We start from the raw sequence: 22416 nt of genomic DNA, 5'->3' as shown, positions 1-22416 counted from the left end.
AATAATAATAATTAATATTTCATAAATTATTTCAAATAAAATAAGTAACAATCAAAAGAATGAGAACCAAATTTGATAGATAAAGAATTTTAATAAAAAAAATAATAGGAAAAAAGAAAATAAAAATTATAAAAATAAGAACCAAAGTTAATATAAAAATTAAATTTTAAGAAATGAAATTGAAAAATAAATATTCAAAACAAAATATATATAGCCATTAAAAATTTGAGGATCAAATTTAATATAATCAGCAAATAATATGATATTTTAAAATTTTTCACAATTTTCAGAAAGTGTTTTCTGCCGTTCCAAATTTTTCAGGGAAACACTTTCCTGAAAAACAAGTCAAATTTTTCTTTAACTAGAAAATGTTCTATTGATCAACTTTTTTAACTGCAAATAAACACAAGAAAAATTAAAAAATTATTTTTCATAAAACAAACACAGCATCAGCATTAAGCTTACATTATCCATTTTATATTACTGATTTATCAACAAACCTTCTTACTGCTGGCAAAAATAAATAAATAAATAAATAATGCAACCAGCAAAATTCTTATCTACTATAAAATTGAGGGAAAAATTGTAAAAAAGATGTAATGCCGGTCCTTCAAAAGACAAGAGGACAGGAACGCAGAGAAAAGGTGCTCCATCCGAAGATGGCTTTGCGTGGAGGCACTTCCTGTGTTAATTAAAGCAAGCACTAGATTCCTACGATCTTCTTCTCAAGCCTTTAATCGTCGAATTAATTAATTATAATAAGATGCCGTCTTGGCAACTTGCCGGAGAATCCAAAATTGCGTTCGCTGGATGACTGCTATGCCAATTGGCAAATTCCGCATAAAACACACCATTGCATATGCCATGCGACATTAAATAATTCAGGGGTCCCTAACAATATATTATAATTATTATAGTATAAGTTAAAAGATGGGGTGAAAATACTGTTTACACACCTATTAATACTGTAGATTACCGGTGTTGGTTTATTTTACTCCATTTTCTTTTGTTAATGATTTTTTTTAATTTAATCTGGTATGATGCGGTTATAAGAATTTAGAATAAATAATAGATTTTAATTTTTTTTTATATAATTATTGCAGTATTAAAAAATATATTTCAACATTATAGTATGGTCTATTTAAAAAAAAATAGTTAAATAAAAAATAATTTTTTAAAAAACTAGTTTACCAATCTTTGTAGTGTTGATAACTTGGTTTGTGAGTTTGGTAAGATAACCCTAGTTATTTCTATTTGTGGGTTTAGCGGAGTTCCTTTTCTTTTTGTTTTTCCTTGATTGAATTTAATTATATGATTGTCTATTTTTATTTTTTATCATATATTTGATAAAATAGTTCCAGAAAAAAATGTTATTAAGTTTTAGAAAGCCCATGAGCCTATTAACGTGTATGGTGAATTTAACTCTTTTTTCTCTTTTTTTATATCTATTTATTTTTTCAATTTCATTTCTTGATATTAGTGTATTGAGAATTGAGTTTCATAATTTGTTTTGTTTTATTTTTTATAAGGTCATTATAGTCTTAAAAAAGTCTTAGTATTGGTTTGATGCTCGATTTTACAATTCTCTATTTTTGTTATCATAGTTAAATAAACAATATTTTAAATGAAAAAAAACAAAGTTACTAATCCCAATGGAATCTATTATTGAGTTTAATGTGTTGACTCAAATTATTTAATTTATAGGTTTAGTAAGTTTACCCATGAAACTTGATATTTTTTTTAATATCACTTTTATTTAATATTGAATTGGTTGAGAAATATAATTCATGATTTTTATTTTATTTTATATAGGGTTACCATAATCTCAAATAATTATTTTTTTATGATTGATACTCAATTTTAAAAGCATATAATGCTATCATAAAATTAAATAAAAATAATTTATAAAAATAATAAAATTACAAAAAAATCAAAGTCTATCCAATCTAATATCATCCCAATAAAAAAAATAATATTATGTTTTTATTGATAATCTAAGTTATTTTTGAACTTATTAAATTAAATAATTCACTTTTTATATGATTTAATTTAAAATTCAAATTAGATAAAAGGTTGAGCTAATCGATTTAAAATTAAAGATTTAATAATATTATTAAAAAAAAAATTAATTTTTTTTTTTAAAATATAGATCCGCATCGGACAGCGTACAATGTCCAGGTACCATTCAAAGATGATAATAGCTACCTAAGATGTGTTATGCTCACCATGAATTTATTAGAGCATACTACATCTTTCATCGCCATCACAATATTTGCATAATCTCTTCAACTAAAATGACAGCCCAGCAGACAAACTGGTATTTGACAATCCAAAAATATCATCAACCGGCTGACTAGAATCAAAATTCAATGTCGTGGGGTAAGAATAGGAGGAAAAAAACAAAAAGAAAACATAACAGCCCCACGGCAGCACATGACTCGGGGACCAGCAGCATGAAGCCATCAGAATTCAGAAGGTTGGTGGCAGAAAAATAAAAATGTCACATTAGTGTAAAGTTCTGCCCGTTGGATTGGTTGAGGACAGAAAACCGATGAAATTTATCGAGCAAATATCAAGAGGTACAGCACAAATCAACTCAGAAAACTGGAGAGTTTTGAGATAATCACAAGACAGTAGTGGCCTAGCACTGTCAAAAGTCAGTCTAAGAGACACGCTACCCATCACGATGCCCAGGAAGATTTAAATAACTAAAGCAGCAGAGTTTGCACCAGATCACTGGCTCCCTGAATGTGGCTTCCGAGCCACGAAGAAAAACAGCGGGGTGAAAATGTCCTTCCTGGAAGGCATAATAATAAAATTCCTTCATTATTAGAAAACCTCATCATAAACTTCAACAATTGTTGAAGATAAAATTTCTGGTATATTAAAAATCCGTGAATTCTTTTGCTCACATGCTACTCATAAGTAACCCATTAGCAATCCAGGACCATAGAGCTAATAAGAGGAATTCCTCCTAACGTTTTGTCAGGAAAAAGAAAAATTCAAGGCGGAAGCATCCCAGCCATTTGTTGGCCAGGAGATGCTTGTTATAAGCTCCCCCAGACCAGCATGCAAGGGTGAAGAAGGAAAAAAAAAGAAAAAGAGGTGTCTGCTTGAGGCTCAAAATACAAGGGTGAAGAAGGAAAAAAAGAGGTGTCTGCTTGAGGCTCAAAATGGTCTCGTAAGGTGGTCACTTAGGTAAAAATACACAAGCACTGTATGGGCTGGCTGAACATAAGGGTCCACAAAGGAAGCAAACATGATAACAGAGACTCACCTTCCACCTTCAACTAATCCCTCTGCAGCCTTCTCAAGAAAATCTTGAACCCTTTGACTTCCTTTGGGAGCAAGTCCTACAAACTCCAGGGCTTTGACCTGCAAGGTGAATTACCAGTTAACAATCTACGAGGGCTGCAATAATCAGAAATATAAGTTCATTCGCTTTGGAGTGCCAAATAGTAGGGTGATAATGGTACAGGAACCAAACAGCATGGACCAATATTTACCATATTTTTTGTAATGAATCTCCCAACAGCTGTTAAACGGAAGCTGCTCAGTGAGAAGTGACTTTTGTCCAAAGGCAAGTACCATGGCACAGGTGAGTCCACTGCAAGATCTTTTGACCACATGACCTTCACAGACAGAGTAATGTCGACCATTATCATGATCAAATGCTTCAGATATCAACTATGAAGAAGAGAGACAGATTCTTTACTGACCTCAAAACCAGCTTTCTTTAGAGCATCAATGCATTGTCCAGTCAACCTGATGTCTGGAAGGCCATCACCAATCTCTATTTCTGCCTGCACCGATTAAAATATGTTAAATCACGGCCATGAAGATTGAAATCACTGATAGAAAACAGGAGGCCTTTATAGACGGCTAAAATATCTAACCTTAATTTTTTGATGTTCTTGGTTATGTGGATCGAAAGAATCAGTCATGCACCACTCATATGCAGCAAAACATTGTCCTGGCTTCAATACCCTGTAAATCTCACTGTAGCATCCATACTGTTCAGAAAATACAGAATGTTACAAAGGTGAGAGAGAGAGAGAGAGAGAACGAGAGAAATACCTATTTCTATACATAAATTCTTGTCTATATATATGTGTGTGTGTGTGTGACACAAAGACATCAGAAAATATAAGTTGAGAGAGTTATATTTCTAGGAACATACTGCATCTGGTGCATGGCAGGTAGCCTCAATTGCATATACAGCATCAAAATTATTATCGGGGAATGACATTTTCATGAAATCACCCTGCATAAGCAAGAAAGAACTAAAATTACAGGCCACCGCAAAATATAAAAATCATATCCTAGAACTCGTGCATGGCATGTATATGTTCAAATTTTAAACCAGGTACACCAAATTGGCAAAAGAATAAAGATAGAAAACAACAAAAGTGCTTAATAGATAGGAACTCAACAAGAACTTGAATTTACACCAAGAACCGAACCAACCTTCACAAAATCACAGGTCTTGTCAACTCCTGCAGTGCGATTTAGTTCCTGCAAAGTAACATAGGCAGTGAGCTTCAACGCCATTTTGAAAACATCATGGCAACCACATTAAAAGTGAAAAGTATGGAAATCAAATAAAGTCAATCAATTTCAGATAAACCATCAAATACAAAGTACACAACTCTTTTAACTGACATAGATGAAAAGGATAGGCATGCACCTTTCCCCTTGATATCTGATACTCGTTGTTGTTCAACCCTGTTACTGATGTTGAGCTGCAGCACATCACCATAAAAATTATGATATGCCTAAAGCACCCTCGTGGATAGGAATTCAATGCAAAGAAAGTGAACTTATTTGTCAACATGAAAAACAGTAAGATTTCATCCAACAATTAATACTTGAGCTACTTCCAGATAAGGCCCAGCATTTGCACGATCCATGTTGCAAATACTGCCAAAGGACTACAAACATTGTTTACAGCAACAGAGCAAAGTAGGATACCACTCCAACAATTAGGTCTACCGCTTCCCATTAAGATTTGAAAAGACCACCAAATCACTACTGCAATTATGTCATAACAAGAAGCAGAGTAGGATGCCTGTCGAACAATTATTAGTTGCTTAGCTTCCCAGTAAGATAGTTTACATCAAGTGAAATATGAAGCCAGCTGGCGATAGCAGCCATTTGTCATCCTTGCATTGTTTACACTACCATAAAAGGCAGTATTTAAGAACCTAACACCATATAGGGATTCAGCAATAACTACAAGACAAAATCCAAGATCATGCACATGACAAACCTATGAATAAAGTCAGTATGCAGTTAGCATAACTTAAATTTGAACCCTACTTTTTTACTGGCATTATCAGGGAAAGGAATTTTTTTCCACTCACCTGAATCGAGCAATTTCTCTTAAAGGCCCGCCAATTCCACATCCTACATCCAACACCTATTTTAATAAAAAAAGAGGTCAAGTTAATGCATCAAAGTCATTAAATGAAGTAGATCTCCACTTGGTTTGACAATATTCTGTAGAAGAGGCTAAACCTTCTGTCCAGGTTTCAGGCCAAGTTGTAAAGCGAGAAAGTGTTCATGTCGCTTGATGCTCTCGCGAAGAGACTCCCCTTTGAATCTGAAACAAGAAATATTTTACTTGCAATCAGACTTATAAATAGCAGTTGTGATCAGCCTTAAAATATGCGTGCAAAACCTCAATATAAAATGTAAAAGACACAAAAAGGGTACCTGGGAGCAAAATGGAAAGACTCCCCCCAGCCAAACTCATAAAAGCTGGTAACAAGATCATAATATTTATTAACCTGAAGTTTAAATGTGATTAGTTAATAGGTATAGGTTAAATATCACTGCTTGGAGCAGCAATAAGTTCACATCCAAAAGAAAATAAACAGGTTATTCTTATGTCAACAAAATATTTCAATTCTTCACACTCAAATAGAAACATTACAGAAGATTAATAGCACCGAGATACATGTTGCATATCTAGCTGACTGATTTGATTTAGAATAATTTAACTTTATGGCTACTAAACTTGATGATAAAAGAACATTATTCATCCTTGTCTTGATAGAAGTTTCAAGGGAAAACTTCCATGGAAGTTTCCAAAATATTGTTTCAAGAGGTTTTTGCATGGATCAGGGTTCTATTTAAAATTTAACTGTTTGGTTCAAGAAAACCAGTTTACATTTAGTAACTCATAAAAGGGATAACAAGAAACTTAGCTTCTCAGACATGTTATGAACCATGAAATGGACACTGCATACAGTATCATATTAATGTTTTTATGACACGAAGAATATATCAATAAAAAGTTTCAAGCATTATGCAAAGTCAATTGGCACTTAATTTAGAGACCAATGAAAATGTATTGAAAAGGAAAATAAAAAAGTTTAATTGTACATCCCTCTGAGACTATAAATACGCAAGGAGAAGCTAAAAGTTTTCCAAAGCTAAATATAAAGAGAAGGAAACTGAAAGGAGCAGCATATCTGCAGGAAATACATGAAGGTCAATCTTAAGAGGATAGTTGACCTGACCTTCTCTTACCATGTCAGAGTAGCTGGCCTTTCTCTCTTCCTCATCACCTCCATAACAGACATGATACTTCTCATACCTGGATTGTCAATATAAGATTTTCTATTAAAGCTACGTTTTTTCAAACTGCAACCACTGCTAAACACACCCGTAGTGGTATAGCCATGGAAAAAGACAAATCATATGGAAGCCAACATTCAGTTCCAAGTTCACATGCTAGCCAACCCATGTTACTCTTTTATCTGTTTTCTTTGTAATTTCCCTGAACTCAGATTAAAGCAGGCATATCTAATCTAATCATTTTCGTTTCCGAAAAAAAAAGAAAAGAATAGAATAAAATTGGTACAACCACCTTCTACTTGTTATGATTTCTGAGCTCAGACAAATAAATGATTTACATGTCAGATTCAAGAAGTGGGAACATGCACAACCATTGTTTTTATCAAACCAGGCTGAAGCTCTGTGGTTAATGGTGTCATCAAATCTTGGTCAGTACAGGCTAGGAGAAAGGTTTAATGACCAAGCTAGATAGGCAGAATTTAAAACAAAACAATATAAATAAGAAAGAGAAAGATCAAATCAAGCATGAATAGAGAAGGAAGAAGAATACTTCTCGACAGCAGAGAGAACATCACTTTTATCGATCTTTCCACCAAGACCAGTAGCAAGATCCAATGCACCAGCTTTCGACATTTCTCTTGAACACAACAATACAGAGATCCAAAACAAAGCCAAAATAATAAACCAGTGAAATGGATTGGATCCTAGTTTTTGGATGGAAATGCAAAATGTGTGTGAGCGAGAGAGGGAGAGTGTGAGTCTAAAGCTAAAGGGTTAGATCGGACGTTGATTGTGGCCGCCAGGAGATGTAAGTGGAAAGTTGGTTTTGCCATCAGGGCCTTTTTTATATTAAAAAGAGAAAAAGGAAAAAATGTTGAGAAGGTGACTTTTGAAATTACATTGTTTCATAAAAATTCTATTTTTTTATATTTTTTTATTATTTTAATATATTAATATTAAAAAAATAAAAAAATGATTTTAATAAATTTTCAAAAAATAATTGAAAAATAATCACAAATACAGTCTGAAATACCTTTTAAATTTGAGAAAGGATATACATGACAAATTATTCTTGGAAATGCAAACCGTTTTGACCAAATTAAACTGGCTACCAATTGAAAATGAATGTTTGGAATGGTTCAAAGTGTTTTTTTAAAAAAATATTAAAAAAATATTTTTTATGATTTAAATATATTAATATAAAAAATTTTAAAAATTAATATATTTTCAAATAAAAAAACTATTTTAAAAAGTGGTATTGCAGTCTTGAAGACACTAATATTTTCAAAATGTGAATTTTTATAAATAATCCACGTGTTTAATAAAATCATAATAGAGATTTAAGATATGTGATTTTACTATCATTAAACTTAATTAATATTTGCCTAACACCATGCAACAACGAATTATAAGTATATTTATAATAAGCACAGAGGGGCTTGGCCTAGCGGTGGAAGGGGCTTGTTTTCTTTTACTGCACATGGGTTCGAGCCCTGACATGTACGTCTGTTATCCCTGCGGTGTCTTACCTGCCTACTGGGTTTGCGGTATTCAATGGGTCGTGGGGATTAGTCGTGGTGCGTACAAGCTGGCTCGGACACCCCACAAATAAAAAAAAAAAAGAATTATAAGCATACTTAGCATTATTTTTTTATTTTTAACCAGTACGTATTCGAGGTTTTATCATTGAACATATCAAATTTAAAATGTAGAGATAGATATATATATATATATTTTTTACATCCTTAAATATATATCTAAAAACTTTTCGCTGGTTATTGATGTAACCACACACCATCATTAAACTTAATTAATATTTGCCACACACCATGCAGCAAAGAATTATAAGTATATTTATAATAAGTATCGAGGGGTTTGACCTAGCGGTGGAAGGGGCTTGTCTTCTTCCACTGCACATGGGTTCGACCCCTGACATGTACGTCTGTTATCCCTGTGGTGTCTTACCTGCCTACTGGATTTGCAAGGTATTCAATGGGTCGTGGGGATTAGTCGTGGTGCGTACAAGCTGGCTCGGACACCCCACGTAAATAAAAAAAAAAGAATTATAAGCATACTTAGCATTATTTTTTTATTTTTAACTAGTGCGTATTCGAGGTTTTATCATTGAACATATTAAATTTAAAATGTCGAGATAGATATATATATATATATATATATATATATATATATATATTTTACATCCTTAAATATATATCTAAAAAATTTTCGCTGGTTATTGATGTAACCACACAAATAATACAGAATGAAATTATACAATGGCTAAAAACAAGAAAAAGAAAAAGAAATCCTCTAATAAAACAATATTGTTTTGTCTACGGGAATATATATATATATATAACGAAACAAAACGGCTATTGGATGGAACATGTCAGAGCCGTGCGGAGTGAGAAAACCCAAAAACAAAACGGCTATTGGATGGAATAGGAGCCGTGAGGATTGAGAAAACGCAAGCCTCTGAGGAAGCAAAAGCTGAAAGAGATTCCAAGACAGCGCGATAAATTTGTCTTTTTCGTTGACGCCGAGAAGATTCCACGTCAGTGCTCACGTGATCGCCATGTGTGCCGTTGCACGTCCATAGGATCTGTGTCAGAGGAAGCACCCCCCTGTCGTGATGCCAGTTCAGTGAGCGACTGGAATCTGGTCCCCACACCAGAGGAAAGCCCCTGTTGATGTCGCATTTTAAACGGGAATTCGGTAAATTTTAAAAATAATTTTTGTTTAAAATTAATTTATTTTTATTTATATATATATTAATATTAAAGATATTTTTTCAAAAATAATAAAAAATATTTTAATACATTTTTAAGTTAAAATCATTTTGAAAAGAAACCATTGTTACATCTTCAAACACCATTTAAAAACTATTGACAAGAATATTTTTTTTAAAATTTTTAATTAAAATTTTTATATTAAAAATAATTTTTTAAAGATAAAAAATAGTAAATTAAAATTTTTTAAATAAAAAATACTTAAAAAAATCAAAATCTATTTAAAAATTTAAAAATATATCATAAATTTATATTAATCTTTGTAGATCCAATATGAATAATACTATTTGAGATTTGATGTAACAACTCTCTTGTGAAATTATTTTTATATTTTTTTAAAAATAAATTAAAAATAAATTTTTTTATTTTAATATAATATTTTTTTAGTATTTTCAAATAATTTTAATATATTGATATTAAAAATAATTTTTAAAAATTTTTTAAAAAATATTATTTTAATATATTTTTAAATAAAAATTACTTTTAAAAAATTACAATCACATTCCTAAAATAACACATAGGCACGTTCCTTTATAAGTGGATCACATGTCGTTGAAGTTTTGGTCCTGCAGCTCCAATGTCAACCGGTCCGAATCCAGGTCGTCATGAACTCATAATATGCAGCAACCTGCATGGAGAGTTATTATATATCTTCTTAACCGACGAAGATTTATTATTAATTGTGTTTTGTAAATATCCATAAAGTTCTTGTTCATGAATTAAAAATATATCTTTTTAAGTTAAAAACAAATATATTATTTAGAACATGTTTTATAACTCAGCCCACTCTCGAGCTACGTTTTAATTTAAATGCAGCACAAACTAAAATTTAGTCAATCCTCTGACCATTTAATTTATTGCGGCTGTTAATAGATATTGTGGGGTCATGTAATTCTATTTTATTTTTTATATTTTATAAATTATAAACTTGATTATTCAAAAAAAAAATTCATCAAAGCGAGTTAAATATATTGAGTTGGATTAAATTTTTTATAAATATTACATGCGTTAAAAGTTTAGATTTATATTATTAATTTTTAATTTCTGTATTTAGAGATGAATTGACGACATTAACTATAGGTGATACGACACCCATAATATTAAATTTATATTTCATTATAATACACTGTTATTAAATTATAGTTACTTTTTTCTCCCTTTAAACAAAGAGATAATTTATTATTATGATAATGATAAGTAAATCTAATAAAAGGTCCACTGAATCTTGCAGTCGAAACATTTTTAAATAAATATTTAATCTATAAACTATTAAATATAAAGATAATAAAATTTACAATATACGAGTGAAAAACAGAACCGCAAAACCAAAACTATAATAATAAAAAAAAAACGAATAAACCCTTTTTCCTGCAGAAAACACAGAAAAAAGGAGCCAGTTGATCTTCTCAACAGCCCATCTCTACATTAAAAACGCAGAGTTTTACACCAGCAACTTCAAGAACCTGACCAGGATCCTTTTCTATTGCAAGTATTCTATCTTGTTCCTGATAAAGTATTCGACATTGTTCTTTTCCCCCCTGGATTTGCTGCTGTTCAGATATATCTAAACAATTAAAAAAGGCCTCCAATTCAGTTAAATCAGTTCATTATTACTTATTTATATCTATAAGCGATCAAATAATTGTTGCTGATAATTATTGTATGAGTTGCCAGGAAATCTTGCTGGAGCTAATTTCGTTTTAATTAAATTTAGCGTGTAATGGACAATTACAATGTTTTCACTTTTTGCCAGGTATTTACACTGCGTTAATTTAATTACTTATTTGAATAATTAATTGCATTTTCTTGAAATAATTTTAATTACTGGAGTGTTTCTGAGATTAAAATATTTGTTGAAGAATTTAGATGGGATTACCTGTTGATAAAAAATGGACTAGAGGCGAAGAATCTTGCATTGGATATTGGAGGCATGGGTATCAAAGATGGGTTTTCAAATGGCACTAATAGTAATCAGGGATTCGGTGGTATTATGTGGAGAGATAATTTTCCTAATGATGCTGATTCCAAGAATGAGAAAACTGTTGGTTCTTAGTCGTTCAATGTTATTTGATGTGCCAGATCGAGGACAGTCTAGACAAATCCCATCTGGAAATGCTGGAACTTCGACTAAGAAATCCGAAGAAAAAAGAGTTTCTGCTAGCAAGCCAGTGGCTCGAGCACAGGCTAAGGTTCCGTTTGAGAAGGGTTATAGCCAAATGGATTGTCTTAAACTTACTCAAAAACACCATGATCTTGCAGGTATAGAATTGCAAATTTGCTGTCATGTTTCCTTACTTCTGTTTTTTCTGTATCCTTAATGTTTATAGCATTCTTATTAGTATTTGGCATATAGTTGCCATTTTACTATGTTGTCTTGCATCATCTTTATTTTCCATCTTTAAAGCCTTGACGTATTGAGTTTTCCTCGAACGATTGGTTAGGATTCATCATGTTGTCATCGCTCATTGTGCAAACATCGATTGAGAAGCATGCGCACCCCGTGAGATTCTCTTTATGATACAGCCTACTAATGAACGCGTTGTTTATTCCAAGAGCCACTACCGTATGTTGTCTGTCCTGCTGTCTGTTTCAGATTGCTAGTACTTGCTATGAATACTTGACAATATCCTGTTTTCAGGCGTTGATATACTGCTGAAGGCAGTAGGAAAAGACTGCGCATCTTTATTCAGTATCCTTTTCTGGATTTTCTTTTTCTTGGAGAATTTTAGAGGGTGTAGCTGAAGATCAGATTGGACCGGATAATCATCCCTTGTGAAACATCAATTTTTTTCATGCTGTGCAAAAATGAGCAAGCTTGAAAGATGAATTCATTTCAATCCAATTTGAAATTGTTAAGATTTATGTGGTTTTATTTTTTCTTTGAAGCTATATTTATAGTCAATGCCCCTAAAACGAGTTATATTCTGCTCACCAACGAACTTACTAACCATGGTCAAGCTCGATCCATGGGGAAGTCTTATCAGTTCATCTTAACCCGCTTGCCTTTCTTGCTTAATTAAGAAGCTGTCCTTCAAGATTTTCCTTCCGATGGGGAGAAAGGGAACAGATTTTCAACGCATGAACAGGCTTTTTTTCCCTTGTGACTGTTGAGCTTCTCTGCCCAGATTGCAATCCTTCATTTCAGACAATTACCATGCCTGGGTGAATGCTGAATTCTTGCTAGAGAAGTGTCTTGTGGGCACTTTGGATGCAAGTCAGTGAAGACAGTTATATCTTGGATTTCATAAGTGGACCTTGGCCACATCGGCATGATCATCATATGAAGTAGAGTTCCTTCTGTAATTTTCCTATTGAGGCTTATCATGGCAACGATGCGCTCACATTTTTTGGATAGGGGGCAACAACACCAAATCAGTTGTATTCTTATGTACAAAATATTCTTCTGTGACAGAAATGTATTTTGACTTTAGCGATATGATAAATAATAATGTTCATACATGAAATTACTTCCGATGCTGTTGGGATGATGTAATAAAACACATTTTCCTGGAGTTTTTTTTTTTTTTTGGTCGAAGATTTTTTATGGATAACAGTGTTAAGGATGAAAGCTAAATGTAACAAACGAATTCAGAGATAACTGCTGAATTTCACATGCGACGACAAGCCATGAAACCAAATTTTCCATCAATCACATTGGTCCGTCGTGAAGTTTATTGCATTTGATTCATCGAAACGCAAGTAGATGTAATTAACCATGATGATTATTTTTATTTTGGAACTCTAGACACCAGGTGTTTTTTATCAGCTTTTGGCATTCGGGTGCAATTAGATCTTTACTCTCTTTTTTTTCTAAAAAAAAAACACATTCAGGGATTTTGAATTGATGTTATCAAACCATATAGATGGATCGGTCACCTGGTTGTAGCCCAGGTTGCCAGGTCTTTTTTCAACTTTGGTTTGAAATTTTGAATTTTCGATCATACGCGCTTCAGTAAATAAAGCTGCTGCCATTGCACAACTAGAATAGTAAATTATGTCTGGTGTTGCTGTGGTTTTTATAGCTGTGATTTAAAAATATTATTTTATAAAAATTATTTTTTATTGAAGTTAATTTGATATTTATGTATATTTAGTTAAAATATTGGTTGGAATTAAAGTTGCATAAAAAGTAATTTAATATATTTAATTAAAAATACTTTAAAAGTTAAAGTTACAAAATAATTTAAAAATATATATTAATATTAATGGTTTTAATTTAAGTACGGTAGATTTAACTATTGTTATTATATTATGAAATAAATAATATTTTATATAAAATATTTTTTATTATTTAATTAAATTATTTACAATTCTATCACATATGAAATAAATTTAATAAAAATTATTTTCTAGGTTTTTTTAAATACATAATAACATCAAATAAATATAATTAAAAATAAAATTATAATTACAATCAAATTTTACAAATGCTATATTATCTAATTTATATAATGTTATTAAATAATATTAAATATTAATTTTTTAAATAAAAAATAATTTTTATATTTTAATAAATCAAACTCGATTCAAACTTTGGACCGGAATTGATTATGCTATAAGAGTGAAATATAGCATGACTATTTACGTGATCGATGGTAAATGTTCTTACAGTTCATGTGAACCCCAGAGACATGTTACGCTATTCAGTAAACTATCCACGTGCTTTTCTCCCCCCGCGTTTCAAATACAAATCACCATGGTAAATTACGTTTTTTTTTTATTATCAAACATGTTGCATACATTGCGTTTTAAACAAAACACAATCTCCTAAACAGATGCTACCAAACCGCCCCCACATAGTTTCTACTATCATCTTATCCATAAGGCTCTTTCTTCTGACAACACGTGAAGGCGACGTCATTCTATCATCTTATCCATAAGGCTCTTCTGACAACACGTGAAGGCGACGTCATACAACAACAAAGACCACATGGCCTAGACAGATACAAAAGTAGAGCATGTGCCTCGACGGATTATAACTGTTGCAGGATCCCTCTATATAAAAACCAGGAACATGTAGTTTTCTAATGAAGGAAGCACCAAGGTAGAACTAGCACCTAAGTAATAGGGGATACCCTAACTTCATCAAGTACAGGACCACAAAGGGATCCGTAGTCATCAATCCTAGTATGGTAGTATGAACTGTAAAATGTAATTCTTGTCCTAGCTGAAATGGCTTTGAACTTGAAACTTGAGGTCTTGGATTCACCCTTTCCTTTGGATTCGAATGGAACCTTAAATGTATCACCAGCAGCGAATGCCTCAACCATCATGGATCCATGGCAACCATTCCTTGCGTCCCCGATAGTGAATGCGAGACTGTAGACTTTGTTGGGAGCTGTTCTGAGGATTTGGGCAATTGCACTCTCTCTTCCTGCAACAAGCTCAACAGCAGCAAGTCCAAAGGGAACATTGAAGTGCCTTTTGTCAATGAACTTCACAGCTTTAAGTGATTCAATAATCCAGCCAGGGAGTGGAGATGTGAGATCTTCTTGTCTTGAAGGAAGGAGGATGCCATTGGAGGCGTTTACTAACCGACGAGGACCCTCCTCAAAGCCATGATTCTTTACAAGGTTATCTACAAGACATCATTTACAACCGTCAATAGATAAGAGAAGCTATCATCAAACTCTTGTGAAAGAAAATAGAATCAAATTTGAAAATTTTACATGTTTTTTAGCAAACATTTAACTTCAAAATTATTTAACCACGGCAGCAACTTAATTATCACCATCACAGGTACATATATCACTTCTATCGCAACCATTCAAAGAGAATAGGCAGGAGTTTAGAACTTCAGATGGATAAACAAGACTGCATCTCGAGACAAGTGTATCCTATGTTTGACAAGATTGACAAAGTGATGGTATCTAAAATCAAATTACCATCTTCAATATCATATATGCAATAGAAACCAAAAATTGTTGGCTAAAGCCAACCACATAAACCAAGCAACTAACTAAAGCGCAATCTTGGATAGATCTACAAACAATGTCTGAGGCTAGAGCATCAAATGTAAAGGCGTTGAAAGTTGAAGATCCAAGCCAATGAAAAATAGTCTCTACATAGGCAACAGCCTCGACATACAATCCCACAAAAACAAGTAATACAGAAAATAATCTGGCAAAACAAAATCAGAAAGGAATCACAAAAATATAGCTAAAACAAGCCCCACAAATTCTCCATACCAATGACAGAACATCACAATAATAGAGTTAGTTATCATTACCTCTTGTGGGCATTGGTGGAAAGAGCTCCTTGATAGCAACTGCATCAATGAGTGGTCCACACGCAGGGTCCTCTTGGACCCCGGTATTGTGAAATGTCACTTTAACAACAGTGGCATTGAGTCTAAATCCCCAAGCATAAGTGTCTCCACCATTACTACTATACAGAGTCTGCAAAGGCAGGTCCCCAAACACAGGACCAACTGAGACTCTCAACACCTCGTCTTGAGCACAAGTTCTTGAAGCACCAAAAGTTAGGGCATAAAGAGAGCCTGCTTTTATCGTTATTGTTTGAGAAATTGAGGCCTCATTGCCTAGCCTTACCGCATGGACACCATGAGCCACATTAAAGTACATGCCACCGGGTTGTGGCCCAGCAGAGATGTATTCTACGAAGCCATTGATTTCCCAGCTGGGGAGTGCATTTTTTCCTTTAAGGACTGTTTTTCTGATGGCACCAGGTTTTGGTTTCTCTTCAAAGTTGCCATTTTTGAGAAAGCCTGGAGACAAAGAGCAGACCAAGTCAAAATGAGAAAGTGAGATTAGTAGTCGGCAAAGAAATGTGCTAAAGAAAGTAGAGAACCAAATCTGCATCCCTCTTTCTTTGATGGCCACTCTAAATCTAAGAGTAACCTAACTTTCTCTTTTGGGAATACTTTGAAAATGGATGTGAAACTGTAAATAGCAAGTAAAGGTGAAAAGGAGAAGAGAAAATCCATCACTAAATCTTACAGTGAAGCCCTGAAAGAAGGTTTTATAAGTATGAAGCATAAAGATTCAACCTTGTAGACTAAAAAATCAAACGAGACATTAAATGCCAAAAGCCCAGCAAACAAGAAAAATTTTGCACTATAAGCACGTATATATGCCAACAGAGAGAAAAAAACACAAAAAACCTCAACTCAATGAACACACCATGACACTGTTATGCTAAATCTTCCTTGTCTAAGCCAGTTAAATGGGGTCAAAACATTAAACATAGAAATTAGTACTTAGCTAGCATTACCTTCCATGTAAGTAGCAGCTGAGGCAGAGTCAATGAAGAGCAAGAATAATGCAAGCAAAAGCGAAAACCCAACAGCCATTTTCAGAGAAGAAACGAACACAAACTAGCCAGGCTTTGTGTTGTGACAGCGAGAGATGAAGAATCTATGATGTGGGAGACAAAAAGGGTCAGGAAATGCTTATATTTATAACGAGATGAGGACAAAAGTGAGAGAGATAAGTGCACATGGGCAGTCTGAGAAATAAAAAAGGTGGCAGAAACCACATTAATAGAGTCACAGATCTGAGACACTTGTCTCTGTCTCTCTTCGAATCCACATTAACGGAGTCACAGATCTGAGACACTTGTCTCTGTCTCTCTTCTCAATTCTCCACATTTCATGGCACTGGCATTTATATAATTTCACTCATTTACTCTTAGCGACTGTTTATTTTGTTCTCTGGAAATCCTTTTATCTGAATGTCATTGTTTCTTACGCCTTCTTGACATCCATATATGGGAATAGCTCTTTTATTTAGCAAGTTATATAATTAAAAATTCTTGTAATTTAATTAATTATATTTTAAATTTATTTTAAAAAAATTATTAATTTAAATTTTATAAATTTTAAAACTATTAAAAACAGTAATGGAGTCAAAAACTTTAATTAAAAGAACAAATTATTAATAAATACTTGATATTGTATATTATATAATTAAACATATGTTAGAGAAATTAATTTGAAATCCATTCTGTAACTCATGTTAATCAAAATTAGTTTGTAAAACCAATTGAGGGTATGACAAAGATTTGATTTTAATATTTGAAACGATGAATGAATTGATTATAATATTTAAATATAATGTTATTAAGTTCAAGTTGATTTGTTGATTTGTAAAATCTAAATGTGATTTCTAAAACCAGACATAAATGCAGAAAACTCGATATGATTTACCGCTGGAAACTATTAAAACATTTATATTTGTTATGTATTAGGGTTTTTTTTTTTTATGTTTGTGCGTGCATAGTTTCTTGATAAGCTGATAACAAGAATACATAAGAAAGTAAATTATTTATTTGAACTTCTCATCAGATCCAAACTAGTAGAGTATACTTTAAATTTCTTGATTTGAGGGTCGAATTCAGTTATAGATTTAAGTAATTAAACTGTGATTCTGATCTTGCTAAGTTTGAACCTATTTAAACATCTTTTGGATATGTCAAGATATCTAATTAAAATATTCTTCAACTAGTTTGTTTGGAATTTCTCAAGTCATTCTCACTTGGTTTATTATTTTCACTTTTATTTATCTCCGATAATCCCAATTATATTTCAAATTTTCAATCCATAACCCGGCAAATAAATAAAAAATTGCCTTTTTTCTTGGATCACCAAGTCGTCAGATGTGATTGAAAAATGAAAGAATACTTGTTGCAACCAGCTAGGGCAAGCTTGGTCATCCTATCCTCATCTGGGACACCTCGATCGCCGGCGGATCTGTCTTCTTTTTATAGGACTTCTTTTGTAAAATTTCAGAGTCATATGGTAACGTACATACGTGCCTCCACCTCTTGTTTGAAGTTTCTGCAATGCCATTAATCTTAAGCGAGTGAGATTTATGGCTAGTATAGATTATATTTTAAAATTTTAATTTTTAAATTAAAGGAGGTTTTTTAAACATAAATTCTGTCTAACTTGATCTGAATGCATCATAACATCATTTATTTCTACATACTTTGTAGCCTTTACAATATGCTTTTGAATTCTAAAATTAGCTTGTTTAGAAATATAGCTGTGGTTGTTTTTTAGGTTAAATATATATATTAATAATATTTTTTTATTTTTTAAAATTATTTTTAATATTAGTATATTAAAATAATTTAAAAATATTAAAAACATATTAATTTAAAATTAATAAAAAAAATTATTTTTTTAAAAAAATGCTTTAAAAATACAGAAACAAACTGAAATACGTCCTCTTATATTGGAATAACTACAATATTCACTGTACGTGATCGTGGTCTAGCTACGTATGGTTTTCTGAAAGAAAGCATGTTATGCTATATATATGTCGTCGATGAACGTAAAAAGCCAACAAAAAATCTCAAAGAAGAAGATATGTATATTATAGAGTGTATTGTGATCGATTTGAGCTTTGGAAAAAATCATTTATTGTATATTACTTGGATTGCCAACACTTTTATTCCCTTTCATCGGCATATTAATTATGTGGACACTTTCCATGAACTTTTCTTCAACAACATTTATCTTATCAGTATATTAATAATATTTGCCAGGAGCTTAGTGGTGACTTTTACTCTTGTATGGGCTATATATATATATATATTTGGAATCATCTGGTCATTTCTGAACCTTCATAGAAGTGTGGTGATGAACTAACATTTTGAGTTTGTTTGGAACATGATTAAAAAAAATTTTAAAAAAAATTTGAATTTTTTTTATTTTGAATTAATATGTTTTTAATATTTTTAAATTATTTTGATCTGCTAATCTCAAAAATAATTTTTCAAATATAAAAAAATATTATTGATATATTTTTCTAAATAAAAAATATTTTTAAAAATAACAATAATCATATTTCCAAACATATTCTTTTTATTGCAGTCATAATAAAATACAACTTGTTTGGTGTTGGCTAAATCTCATGAACCACCCAAACCATTAGTCATTGATTTGACCCAAACCATTAGTCATTGATTTGGAGATAATAAAGATTCAAGATCCTTAATTTATTTGGTACTGTTTGGAAGGGTGGGTTAATGATAAATCGTTTTATTATGTTGATATTATAAATAAATTTTAAAAAATAATAAAAAATTATTTTAATATATTTATAAGCAAATAACACTTTCAAAAATAACTAATTAAAAAAAAATATCTATTTTGAATAATTAATACAATAAGCTACTTATTCTTCTTCACTTTAGATCATTATTATCATTCTAGTAATAATAAAACTATATTAATTGTGAGATGTGTATTTTTTATAATTAAAATGACAACTTTCAACGTCGTTTTATACACACACACATTCTAGATGTATTAGTGTTTTACATTATAGATGTTAGTGATTTATATAATTCCATCTCAAAATCTTATTTCTTTTTTCATTTCCTGCATCATTGGTTTGATTAAAATGACTTGTCCACGCACACATCACCATCCTATATATAAAATTAAAAAGTTACTGTAGAAAAAAAAAATATGCATGGTTAATTTTGTTATAAATGGTTAATTTTATTATGAATCCAAACGGGTTGGATATATTGATATGGCCTATAAATTTTATAAATATTTACCAGTTAAACTTATATTATTAACTTCATAGATATGTATTTAGAAGCGAGCTTAGAGCTTTTAGCATGAATTTTAAGTGTTGCAATACCTTTAATATAGGTAAAACTATCATACATTACATTATCATTAAATTTTACTATCCTCCTCCTTTTCTTTAGCAAAAAAGCAAATTATTTTTTTATTACAATTAAAGAAATTCAGTAGAAAATCCATTAATAAAACTAAAATATTTCTAAATAAAATAAAAATAAACATTTAATTCATAAACTATTAAATATAAAAACAAAATTAATATAGAATATATGTGTTAGATCGAGTTATAAAAATCCCAAGCCCCGACCCACCACCCACTTACAATATCCATTTTTTAAAAATTTTAAACCACAATCGTCTATAATATACATGAGATAGCATGCTTGTGCGTTGCTATGAGCTTATAAAATAAATATACTTGATAATATTATAATTGTGAACTAGCATTAGATAAGTAATAAAAACTAAAGGTATGATAGAATCAACATTTCATAACATAAAAAAATTATACTGGTGATAAAAAAAACTTTGTGACTGAACAAAATAATTTGTAGCAATCCATAATATTTTTTGAGAAAAGATACAGTGTTTTTGCCACATAATTTGGCTTTTCTATTAATAAAAATAAAAAAAATTACAAAGCTAAATTATCTACCAGCTTAATATTAAAAAAAAGACCAACAAATATAATTTTGAAAGGAAAAAAAACCCATAAAAAATTTTGTAACAATTGACAATGTTTTGTAAGGAAAACTACAGTACTTTTTTTAATAAAATCGACAAATATAATTGTAGAAAAAAATCATAAAAAACCATTTACACAAATATTATAGCAATTTATAATATTTTGTGAGAAAAGCTACAACGTTTTCCCATATAATTTAGCTTTATTGTAATTATAATTTTTAACAAACTCAATATTAAAAAATAAATTAACAAAGATAATGTTTTTTAAAAAAAATGGAAAAACATTGCAACAATTCATAGTGTTTTTTTTTAATACAAAGTTAAATTCTCAATAAGCTCAATATTAAAAAAAATAAAATTGACATAGATAATTTTTAAAAATAACAAAAAAATACAAAAAAAAGAAAAAAAACATGTTGGAAACATTGTAACAATTCATAGTGTTTTGTAATGAAAACTATGATGCTTCCCTATATAATTTAGCCTTATTTATAATGACTTGTAATTATAATTTTCAACCAGCTCAAATTACAAAAATAAAATTGATAAAGATAATTTTAAAAAAAAATTATAAGTAAAAAAATCATGTTGAAAGACACTCTAGCAATTTACAGTCTTTTGTGAGGAAAGCTACAATACTTTCCCTGCATGATTAAACTTGATTACAAAGTTAAATTTTAATTAATTTAATATTAAAAAAATAAAATCAATAAAGATAATTTTGAAAAAAAATATTACAAAAAAGAAACTGAAAAAAACACGTGGGAAAAAATACTTTGGTAATTTACTAGAAAAGTTACAATACTTTTCTCATATATTGTAACTATAATTTTTAACCAACTCAATATTAAAAAATAAAATTATAAAAATAATTTCAGAAAAAATCATCAAAAAATAAAAATAAAGAAAAAATCATGCGAAGAAACACTATAGCAATCAATAATTTTTTTTAAATTACAAAACTAAATTTTCTATTAGTTCAATATTAAAAAAATAAAATCAATAAAAATAATATAAAAAAATAAAAAATAAAAATAGAAAAACTATATGAGAAAACACCATAGTAATCCACAATATTTTAAAGAAAAAATTATAAGGTGAAATTTTTAACTAGCTTAATATTAAAAAAATAAAATCAACAAAGATAATTTAAAAAAATAAACAAAAAAAAAGAAAAGAAAAGTAATTTTGGGGAAAAAAATAAAAAAAAAAAAAAAAAAAAAGGAAAGTTGGAAAAAAAAAGAAAAAAAAAATAATTTTGGGGAAAAAAAAAAAAAAAAAAAAAAAAAAAAGGAAAGTTGGAAAAAAAAAGTAAAAAAAAAATATGCTGTAAATTATTTTTATAATAATTTAACAGAAATCACACAAACCATTTAACTTATTACTTAATATTATTCAATTTTAATTGTTCGGATTGTATCGAATAATACAAATATTACTTCTAAGAAAACAATACGCAACATAACACAATTCAACAGCCAACAAGCAACTCCAAGGACCAGCACGGGCCTTGTCCAAAGCGTGGGGAACTGCATTTGATACGTGTCACTTGATGTTTCAAAATTCAAATCAGTAAAGGAAAGAGCACCCACTCTTCGAGATCACCAGATAATTTCTTCGAGTTTTGATAGCCAGATAAATTCTCTACCGTCAGATTCTTAAAACCCACTATCAACCATCAAAATTAAAACTCCGCCCAAAATTCAAATTTCAAAATTCAATCTCACTTGACCGTTAGATCTTTTCTCTCTTCCCTTTTAAAATCTTTCCTCAGTCTTTCCCTCTCCTTTTTGC

General features: G+C 30.6%; 2 protein-coding genes and 2 long non-coding RNA genes across 5 annotated transcripts; 2 read left to right on the top strand and 2 right to left on the bottom strand.

Moving 5' to 3' along the window:
- Nucleotides 1–2481: 2481 nt before the first annotated feature.
- SMT1 (sterol methyltransferase 1) lies at nt 2482–7407 on the bottom strand. The gene is made up of 13 exons (XM_011027171.1): nt 7133–7407; nt 6535–6601; nt 5716–5789; nt 5518–5602; nt 5364–5419; nt 4688–4742; nt 4468–4515; nt 4181–4264; nt 3897–4013; nt 3720–3803; nt 3507–3632; nt 3278–3375; nt 2482–2797 (listed from the first exon to the last, which is right to left on the bottom strand). Exons 1-13 carry the CDS (start codon nt 7213–7215, stop codon nt 2734–2736), a joined length of 1041 nt encoding a protein of 346 aa, XP_011025473.1. The 5' UTR covers nt 7216–7407; the 3' UTR covers nt 2482–2733.
- Nucleotides 7408–10697: 3290 nt separating this feature from the next.
- Nucleotides 10698–11382, top strand: LOC105126336 (uncharacterized). The gene is made up of 3 exons (XR_842402.1): nt 10698–10884; nt 11046–11124; nt 11231–11382. It is a non-coding gene; the product is annotated as an uncharacterized LOC105126336 (long non-coding RNA).
- Nucleotides 11383–11432: 50 nt separating this feature from the next.
- LOC105126335 (uncharacterized) lies at nt 11433–12842 on the top strand. 2 transcript variants are annotated; one of them, XR_842401.1, is made up of 4 exons: nt 11433–11630; nt 11813–11934; nt 12010–12060; nt 12393–12842. It is a non-coding gene; the product is annotated as an uncharacterized LOC105126335 (long non-coding RNA). The 2 variants fall into 2 exon arrangements; XR_842400.1 differs by having other exon boundaries at nt 12010–12842.
- Nucleotides 12843–14283: 1441 nt separating this feature from the next.
- LOC105126334 (uncharacterized) lies at nt 14284–16887 on the bottom strand. The gene is made up of 3 exons (XM_011027170.1): nt 16605–16887; nt 15601–16098; nt 14284–14949 (listed from the first exon to the last, which is right to left on the bottom strand). Exons 1-3 carry the CDS (start codon nt 16681–16683, stop codon nt 14429–14431), a joined length of 1098 nt encoding a protein of 365 aa, XP_011025472.1. The 5' UTR covers nt 16684–16887; the 3' UTR covers nt 14284–14428.
- Nucleotides 16888–22416: the final 5529 nt, after the last annotated feature.

This window comes from Populus euphratica, unplaced genomic scaffold (assembly GCF_000495115.2).
Source record: "Populus euphratica unplaced genomic scaffold, PopEup_1.0 scaffold78.1, whole genome shotgun sequence".
In the NCBI taxonomy this organism is placed as follows: domain Eukaryota; kingdom Viridiplantae; phylum Streptophyta; class Magnoliopsida; order Malpighiales; family Salicaceae; genus Populus; species Populus euphratica.
This window is presented reverse-complemented; position numbering and strand designations above follow the sequence as displayed.

Excerpts from the sequence above, each read along its gene's own strand:
- SMT1 (XM_011027171.1), bottom strand. The coding sequence starts at position 7,215 with ATGTCGAAAGCTGGTGCATTGGATCTTGCTACTGGTCTTGGTGGAAAG. Across the intron at positions 4,014-4,180 it reads CCTGCCATGCACCAGATGCA|TATGGATGCTACAGTGAGAT; the intron begins GTATGTTCCTAG and ends TTTTCTGAACAG. Across the intron at positions 3,633-3,719 it reads TAAAGAAAGCTGGTTTTGAG|GTCATGTGGTCAAAAGATCT; the intron begins GTCAGTAAAGAA and ends CTGTCTGTGAAG.
- LOC105126334 (XM_011027170.1), bottom strand. The coding sequence starts at position 16,683 with ATGGCTGTTGGGTTTTCGCTTTTGCTTGCATTATTCTTGCTCTTCATT. Across the intron at positions 16,099-16,604 it reads AGCTGCTACTTACATGGAAG|GCTTTCTCAAAAATGGCAAC; the intron begins GTAATGCTAGCT and ends CTTTGTCTCCAG. Across the intron at positions 14,950-15,600 it reads TCCACCAATGCCCACAAGAG|ATAACCTTGTAAAGAATCAT; the intron begins GTAATGATAACT and ends GATGTCTTGTAG.